General features: G+C 59.6%; 3 protein-coding genes across 3 annotated transcripts in view; 2 read left to right on the forward strand and 1 right to left on the reverse strand.

Moving 5' to 3' along the window:
* Positions 1–4,690, forward strand: part of PLK3 (polo-like kinase 3) — a 4,837-nt gene extending 147 nt beyond the window's left edge. Inside the window, exons 2-16 of the mRNA XM_010847893.1 lie at positions 4–114; positions 251–358; positions 445–561; positions 696–825; positions 907–994; positions 1,777–1,872; positions 1,960–2,158; positions 2,271–2,397; positions 2,602–2,693; positions 2,933–3,026; positions 3,163–3,246; positions 3,340–3,502; positions 3,627–3,756; positions 3,957–4,070; positions 4,178–4,690. Coding sequence (XP_010846195.1) covers positions 4–114; positions 251–358; positions 445–561; positions 696–825; positions 907–994; positions 1,777–1,872; positions 1,960–2,158; positions 2,271–2,397; positions 2,602–2,693; positions 2,933–3,026; positions 3,163–3,246; positions 3,340–3,502; positions 3,627–3,756; positions 3,957–4,070; positions 4,178–4,369 — 1,845 coding nt within the window. The 3' untranslated portion in view covers positions 4,370–4,690. The remainder of the gene's footprint in view (positions 1–3; positions 115–250; positions 359–444; positions 562–695; positions 826–906; positions 995–1,776; positions 1,873–1,959; positions 2,159–2,270; positions 2,398–2,601; positions 2,694–2,932; positions 3,027–3,162; positions 3,247–3,339; positions 3,503–3,626; positions 3,757–3,956; positions 4,071–4,177) is intronic.
* TCTEX1D4 (Tctex1 domain containing 4) lies at positions 4,688–6,003 on the reverse strand. The gene is made up of 3 exons (XM_010847820.1): positions 5,919–6,003; positions 5,475–5,546; positions 4,688–5,371 (listed from the first exon to the last, which is right to left on the reverse strand). Exon 3 carries the CDS (start codon positions 5,358–5,360, stop codon positions 4,704–4,706), a length of 657 nt encoding a protein of 218 aa, XP_010846122.1. The 5' UTR covers positions 5,361–5,371; positions 5,475–5,546; positions 5,919–6,003; the 3' UTR covers positions 4,688–4,703.
* A 1,170-nt stretch (positions 6,004–7,173) lies between these two features.
* Positions 7,174–8,206, forward strand: part of BTBD19 (BTB (POZ) domain containing 19) — a 5,452-nt gene continuing 4,419 nt past the window's right edge. Inside the window, exon 1 of the mRNA XM_010847818.1 lies at positions 7,174–7,536. Coding sequence (XP_010846120.1) covers positions 7,451–7,536 — 86 coding nt within the window. The 5' untranslated portion in view covers positions 7,174–7,450. The remainder of the gene's footprint in view (positions 7,537–8,206) is intronic.

Raw genomic sequence — 8,206 nt, forward strand, 5'->3', positions numbered from 1 at the left:
AAGCCTGGATCTGAGCCAGAGGTGCTGGCCGAGACTCCGGCACCGGACCCTGGGCGCCTCATCACCGACCCGCGGAGCGGCCGCACCTACTTCAAAGGCCGCCTGTTGGGCAAGGTGAGCTGAGGAGTGGTGCCAGCGAGGGTAGGGGAGCCCTGCCGACTTCTTTGCCCTCGTGGAGCGGGGCGGGGCCGTTTGGCCTCGGCATGGGGACGTCTGCGGGCCAGACCTGCCTGATGCCTTCTCCTTATAGGGGGGCTTTGCCCGCTGCTACGAGGCCACTGACACAGAGACCGGCAATGCCTACGCGGTCAAAGTCATCTCGCAGAGCCGCATTACCAAGCCGCATCAGCGTGAGAAGGTGAGCCAGGGCCCAGGCCCAACGGGCGACGGGTGGGAGGGACGAGGGAGCCCTTGACGGATGGTAACCCCCCGCCGCCACTGCAGATCCTAAACGAGATTGAGCTGCACCGCGGCCTGCAGCACCGCCACATCGTGCGTTTCTCGCACCACTTTGAGGATGCTGACAACATATACATTTTCCTGGAGCTCTGCAGCCGAAAGGTGAGGGATGGTAGAGGTAGGGGAGGGAGTAGGGACCTTAAGACCCAAAGTTGGAGCCCTGTTCTTCCTCGGCGAGCACACGGAGGGAGGGTCGGGGAGGGCGGACGAAGGGCTGAGGCCGCCGCTCTCTGCAGTCCCTGGCCCACATCTGGAAGGCCCGGCACACCCTGTTGGAGCCAGAGGTGCGCTACTACCTTCGGCAGATCCTTTCCGGACTCAAGTACTTGCACCAGCGGGGCATCTTGCACCGGGACCTCAAGCTAGGTGAGACTCCTGGGCCAACAGGTTGGGGGGCTGGGGAGGCAGAGAAAAAGGCGTCTGACACATTTCTCCGCCCCTGTTCAGGAAATTTTTTTATCACTGAAAACATGGAACTGAAGATGGGGGATTTTGGACTGGCAACCCGGTTGGAGCCCCCAGAGCATAGGAAGAAGTGAGTGTTTGGGTGGGGGCGGGGGGGATGGCCACAGTCTGTGTGACACAGATGACGTGAGTGACAGACACTGAGTATATATCTGTAGGAGGCACGATGATTGCCTGATGTGACCGTGTGATTGATGGGAGGGTGGTGTGTGTGGGTGTGTGTGTGTGTGTGAACGTGGCGGTGGCAGCCTTGGTTCCTGGGAATGGTGGAGAGGCTGCTGGTCCTATGGGTGTCTGAGTCCTTAAGATGGATGGGGTGTAAGGATTCTTGAAGGTATGACCAGTCCTGCGTGTGAGTGTGGATGGTGACATAAGCAGTGTGTGTGTGAGACAGACTGAGTGTGGAGATGGTGGACATGACACTCTGTGTCAGAAAACCCTGCTGTGGCCATGAGGACTGGGAGTGTAACACAGCATGTGTGGCAGTAGTGTTCATGGGGGGTGTGACAGTTGATGTTAGTGTGTACAGCACAGACCACAGGAGGTGACCGCCTGTGGTGGGAGTAGGGGAAGGAGGAAGGCATCAGTGATGTACCCTCTGTTGACCTGGAGGAGGGGCTGGGTTAGGGGTCAGGAACTCCCCAGTCCTGCAGAGTCGCTGAGCAGCTGGGCCAGGCGGGTGGGCAGGGACTCAGCTGCCATCCCCGGCTCCATTGTCTCAGAACAAACAGGAGTTCTCTGGCCTTTGGTGACAGGCAGCTGCTTTGTCTGGACTCTCAGTGGGGGCAGGGATGAGGGGCCAGGCAGGCTGCCTCTGAACCTTGCCCTCTCCTCCTCCCTATCCCCTGTCAGGACCATCTGTGGTACCCCCAACTATGTGGCCCCAGAAGTGCTGCAGAGACAGGGCCACGGCCCGGAGGCAGATGTGTGGTCCCTGGGCTGTGTCATGTGAGTGCCAGGGTGATGTGTACACAGAGGGTGCCTGGGAGGCCTATGTTCCACTTCACTCCTGACCACCTTTTCTCTGCCCCACAGGTACACGCTGCTATGTGGGAGTCCCCCCTTTGAGACCGTTGACCTGAAGGAGACGTACCGCTGCATCAAGCAGGTTCACTACACGCTGCCTGCCAGCCTCTCATTGCCTGCCCGGCAGCTCCTGGCCGCCATCCTTCGAGCTTCACCCCAAGACCGTCCCTCAATTGACCAGATCCTGCGCCACGACTTCTTTACCAAGGTTTGTGGCGCCCCAGACACAGCCAGTCTGCAGATTCCCCAGAGATTGAATTGGGAGCAGGTGACAGGACCCCTGGGCTGCTCTTCTCTGCTCACATGCTTTCTCTCCTCAGGGCTACACCCCGGACCGGCTCCCTGTCAGCAGCTGTGTGACAGTCCCAGACCTGACACCCCTTAACCCAGCTAGGATTCTGTTTGTCAAAGTTACCAAGAGCCTCTTTGGGAGAAAGAAGAATAAGAGTAAGTCCGAGACATCAGTGGATTTGAGGGTACAGAGCAGCAGGGGGCTTGTCACATACATGTGGGGGTGTGAGTGTAGGGTCCCTGGGGACCCCTGGGGATAGCATGCATTACACAGGCACTTGTCTACACCTAACTGTGTCATCTCTTCGGGAAGCAGGGGGTCTGGGCAGGATTCTGAGGGTTCTATCTCCCCCCACCCAGATAAGAACCGTCCGGAGGAGCGGGACGAGGTCTCCTGTTTGGTGAATGGCCTCACTCGGACGTCCATTGGCCATCAGGATGCCAGGCCCGAGGTGAGGTGCTTACGTGGATGGTGTTCCCCTGACTCACCCCCACCCTCGCAGCTGCAGGAAGCCTGGGATAAAAGAGGCTGGTGAAGCATCTAGCCTCGTGGTGGCCTAATTGGCTGTGTCTCATCGGTCAGGCAGGGTGACCTGGGGTGCCCGGGGTGCCAGGGCAGGGCGAGCCATGGACTCTCAAGGATCTGGATTTCGGGGCCTGTCTCACTCCTTTCCCCTACCCAACTCTCCAGGCTCCAGCAGCTTCAGGTCCAGCCCCCCTCAGCCTGGTAGAGACAGCACCTGAAGACAGTTCACCCCGTGGGACGCTGGCAAGCAGTGGAGATGGTGAGCCACCAGGAGGGTGACGGGTGCTCAAGGTTGCGGGGGCTGAGTCCAAGCCCTGAGGGAAGGGGTGGGTGGAGAGTCATTGTCTAGGGCTTGTGGGATTATTGCCTAATTCTCAGTGCCCTGTTCCCTTTAGGGTTTGAAGAAGGTCTGACTGTGGCCACAGTGGTGGAGTCAGCCCTCTGTGCTCTGAGAAACTGCCTGGCCTTCATGCCCCCAGGTGAGGCTGGGGCCTGGCATGTGTGAATGGTGGTGGGAGTCCTTTTACTGGGAAGCCAGGAACAAGTCCTCATTCCTACCTCTTCTATGACAGCTGAACAGAACCCAGCTCCCCTGGCACAACCAGAACCTCTGGTGTGGGTCAGCAAGTGGGTTGACTACTCCAACAAGTTTGGCTTTGGGTATCAACTGTCCAGCCGCCGTGTGGCTGTGCTCTTCAACAACGGCACACACATGGCCCTGTCGGCCAACAGAAAGTAAGTGCTATCATGGGGTGCCTTGTATCCAGGCCTCTGTACTCAGCGGTGCTGCAACTTGGTGTGTGTTCCTGGGCTCCTGGTCCTGCAGTCTCTGAGGAGGGGGTCTGTCTGCTTCCTCCAGGACTGTGCACTACAACCCCACCAGCACTAAGCACTTCTCCTTCTCTGTGGGTGCCGTGCCTCGGGCTCTGCAGCCTCAGCTGGGTGTCCTGAAGTATTTCGCCTCGTACATGGAGCAGCGCCTCATGAAGGTTTGTGGGCTGGGTCTGGGGTGGGGTTTGGGGGGGGGGTGGTACATTCAGGACTAACACATCCTGATCCCCTCCTAGTCCCCTTTGGGGGTAGGTGGACAGTGGGGTGGGTGTTGAAGCTAGAAGCTGACCCTCTAAGGGAGACATGAATAGGGAGAGGACTGACTGGTGTCAGACAAATGACTGGCCCCTGTTCCCAGGGTGGAGATCTGCCCAGTGTGGAAGAGGTGGAGGTGCCTGTGCCCCCACTCCTACTGCAGTGGGTCAAGACCGATCAGGCCCTACTCATGCTCTTTAGTGATGGCACCATTCAGGTAAGAGCTCCGCCTGGAGTTGGGGGTGAGGACTGGGAGGTCCAGGGTGCTGGGGAGGAAACGATCTGGGCCCTAGGCCCTGATCAGTGCCGCCCTCCTGTGCACAGGTGAACTTCTACGGAGACCACACCAAGCTAATCCTCAGTGGCTGGGAGCCCCTCCTTGTGACTTTCGTGGCCCGCAATCGCAGTGCTTGTACTTACCTCGCTTCCCACCTTCAGCAGCTGGGCTGCTCCCCAGATCTGCGGCAGCGGCTTCACTATGCTCTGCGCCTGCTCCGGGACCGCTGCCCGGTCTAGGCCAGAGTCTGCAGGCCCGGCCACCTCTCAAGCCCTCAGGCCTGAGGTCTGTGCCTCTCAGGCTCTGGCCCTCGCCTTTGTGGCCCTCCCTGTTCCTTTGGTGCCTCACTGGGGGCTCCGGGCCGAATCCCCCAGGGAATCAGGGACCAGCTTTACTGGGGTTGGAGGCGGCCTCCCACCCCTTCTCCAAGAAAAGCCTGAGCCTTAGCCCCCCACTAGGGGGCGTTATTTATGGACCACTTTTATTTATTGACATTTATTTATTGGGATGTGAGCCCCACGAAGGGCCTCCTTCTGGGATAATAAACCGTTTTTGCAGAACTCGAGGGCCTCCTCACTCGCAGTAGAGTCCGTGGACCGTGGCCACGGCGAAGAGCGAGGCGTTGGTGACGGCAGCCGAGGCCAACCCGTCGCACGCGGCGTCCCAGAGCGCGCGGCTGACCACGCGGACGCCCTGGCCCGCGCGCTGCCCCAGCACCACGCTGCACACCAGCTTGTAGCGCGGCGGGCTGAGCTCGCGCAGGCGCCTGCGCACCAGCTCGCACAGCTCCTGCGCCAGCCGCCCGGCCTCCGCGCCTGAGTAGCATGCGTCCCGCAGTCCCTCCGCCAACGCTGCCTCCAGGGCCTGCTGTGCGCGCGCAGTCTCCCAGCGCTCCCCCGGCGCCGGCTCCGTGCGGTACGAGGGTGCCATCCGGCGGGCGGGTGCCAGGGGCAAGCCAGAGAAGCTGACTCGCGAGCCTAGAGGGGGCACGGGGCCCAGGGATGGGCGTCGACCCCCAGGGCCTGCACTTGGCCCAGTCAGTGAGTTGCGGCGTGAAAAGGACAAGACCGGACCTAGCACGGAGCCACGGCGGGAGGCCGGGCCCAGGCCAGCTGGTCGGGTTTCATCAATGCTGGGCAGGTGGCCTAGAGGCCGCGCTGCTGATAGTTTCAGCCCATGATCTTTGGCCTCCTCCTCCTGGCGTCCGGGGGCCACAGGCCTGCCAGCCATGGACCTGCCGGCTGGAAGACCCACACTTGGATGGGGTGGCCCTCACTAGCTGTCTTTGTACACCATCTAGTCTCTTACTTAGTGATGAGTTTTTACCCTCTAATCCCTCCTTACCTGTGTTTTTCGGACCGGTGAATCAAATAGTTCCCAGCTGCGTGGATTCCTGGGTGCTTAGAGCGTTAAGGGCTGTTAGGGACAACAAGGGAATGGACGATGCTCAGAGTATCATCTCTCTCTCCCTACCCCCTGAGCTCCACTTCACCTGAGCACTATGGACGTTAGAAAAATGAGCTCCAAGTACACCTCCCCTCCATCTGACTCACCAGCAGAAACGGATGTATCTGCCCTCTGCCTGCGCCTAGACAGTGGCGCCTCCACCCCCTAACCAGAGGGAGGGACAGACAGATCCAGCTCCTTCAGCCCACAGATCCTTCTAGCCCCCTTGAGTCTTGAATCCAGCCATCCTCCACCCCCTCCCTGCTCTTAGGGTGTCTGGCAGAGCCTGGGGCTAGTGACTCAGGATGGTCCTTCCAGCCTGTTTTTGGCTTCCGGCCCTACCTCCAGAGTCAGTTCTGGGAGGGCTGCCCTCTGCCCCAAACTCCTTAGGCACCTGAGCCACCTGCAGCTGTGTCCTCCAGGTGCTCTCCTAACAGCCCTTGCCCGGCTGGCCTGACCGGCAGGTAGGAGGGTAAGGGCCCCTTGCCTGTGTTGTGGAGTTGCCCCGGGTTGCTGGGCAAGCACTCACTCCTCTTCCTGGTTCCCTCTCACCAGTCCTGGCTCCAGCTTAACCTGGGAGTGTTACTGTAAGCAAGTGTTGAATGCCGGGTGGCTGAGTCATCAGGGGAGGGGGATCAACAGGGGGTTAGAGCCTAAGGGCATACAAGTGTGAGTGAAGGGGCAGACGTAGAGGGGGCTCTGGTCAGAAAGGTGTCCCCCTACCCCAGGGCTCTTGAGCCACTGTCCATTTCTCCCCTTGTGAAGGCTGGCTCTCTACTTGTGAGCAAGTTGCAGAGGCCTGGGATATGGGGAAACCCTGAGGCTGCTGGGGTGGCTGCTCAGGAATCAGGATCCGGGCCTACAGGAAGGAGCACGTCATGGGCCTATCGTCTCCCCATCAGCCTCAATTAGGACAAACATTTCCGTTCCTTGTATACAGCTAGGGTGGGGCTTGGATGACTTCCTCAGTTCTGGGCTGGGGGAGGGGGAAGGGAGACCCATTGGAACTCAGATCTGATGCAACAGTGATGACTTCACTCCTCAGTGAATCCTGCTGACCTAACTTTTAAGTGTCCTGGCCCTAGCCCCCGCTGTCCACACCTTGTGTGCCCTAGTGCCCAGACTGCCCCAACCCGCACTGTGGTTGCACTTCAGGGACACCAGAGACCATGATGCCTCTGTCAGTGTTGACACCTCCTCACTTGACCCCTCTCTGGGAGGCCCAGGACTGCCACCTCCCAAACAAGCCAGCTCTGGACCCTGAAAATGGTCCACGGGGACAAGGACTTTCCCTGTTAATGGGAGTTTTTCAGGTCTGCTTAACCTGTATGCTTGTAGCGGGAGGGGAGAGAGGGGCAGGAAATTTGAACTCTGAACCCTGGACAGGCAAGGGCCAGGATGCTAAGACCCTCCAACCCTGCTTAGGGCCCCTCTAGGGCTGAAGTTTTCCCTGGGCCTGTGGGAGCTGGGCGGGGCCTCCTCTCTGGCCGGGCTCTAGTTTCCGTGGAAACCCACAGGCTTCCCACCCCAGCGCTGCCTGGGCAGGCTCCCAGCTGGGGCCTCATCCACAGCCAGCCTCTCCTCCCCAGTCCAGTCTGCTCCACCTCGGCCTCTCTCGGTCCCCTCCCTGAGTCCCCAAGCCTCTAGCCTCTTCCACTGGCCGCTGATGCCTTCTGGGCCTCTCCTGCCTCATTCCTAAACTTTAGCTTCTCAGCAAACAGGCCTCTGGATCTCTTACCCCTCCCTCTCAGGCCTTTCTAGCTCTTCACCAGCTCTAGGGCTCAGCCAGGCCTCCTGCTCCTTCCATGTACTGTCTCTCCCACACATAACAAGCCTCCTAGGCTGTTCCTCCTGCTTAGTCCCCTGCCCCACACATGGAGACCCCAGGACTGGTTGTGCATGGGGAGGCCGCACCTTTTTCCACAGCACTCCGGAGCCTCGTCAACAACCCCTTATACAGGTGAGAGGGGCACCTGTCTGTGGGTTTTCCCTAACTGGCTCTGCTGGGACCCATGACTCTGAGGAATCTGAGTACAGAGGAAGTGGAGAATTAGGACTTGACCCTCCTCCCGGGTGAACTCAGCCTGGGGAAGTGGAGTGTAGAGGATGGCTACTGATCACACAGTATCTGTGATAGCCTGAGAGCCAGAGGGGGGGGTAGTGGGGACTAGTGCTCAGAGCAGCTATGTGACTTCAGGGAAAGGCCTTCCTTTTTTGGATCTTGGGCTCCTGGCAGAGAAAAGCCCTCTGCCCTCTGGATCCTGAGAAATGGAGTGTAACTTGAGTGCCTCCCTGGGGAGGCAGAGGAGCAGACAATCCTATTCTGGGAACTGGGGACTTATAAGGGGAACAAAGCTCAAGAGATTGAGCCAGAGTCACAGACAGGAAGTAGTTCAAGCGCACTGCCTGGGGCTCACTGCCTGTAGTGTCTCTAACCAGAGACCAAGTACAGGGGCAGGGCCGGTCAGAGGAACCAGAATGCAGCTTTCTGTCTCCACTGCTTCAGAGCTGGGGTCCTCCCACAGGTTGGCGATTTCTGTAACCCTACTGCTTTGGGCGTCGCAGTCTGGTCTGAGCAGTGGACCGCCCCCCCACCCCCACCCCCGCAGCCCACCTGCCCCCCAGGCCTT

The sequence above is a fragment of the Bison bison genome, unplaced genomic scaffold, assembly GCF_000754665.1.
Source record: "Bison bison bison isolate TAMUID 2011002044 unplaced genomic scaffold, Bison_UMD1.0 scf7180017864256, whole genome shotgun sequence".
Lineage (NCBI taxonomy): Eukaryota > Metazoa > Chordata > Mammalia > Artiodactyla > Bovidae > Bison > Bison bison.

Coding starts and splice junctions, on each gene's coding strand:
- TCTEX1D4 (XM_010847820.1), bottom strand. CDS start 5,360: ATGGCTGGCAGGCCTGTGGCCCCCGGACGCCAGGAGGAGGAGGCCAAA.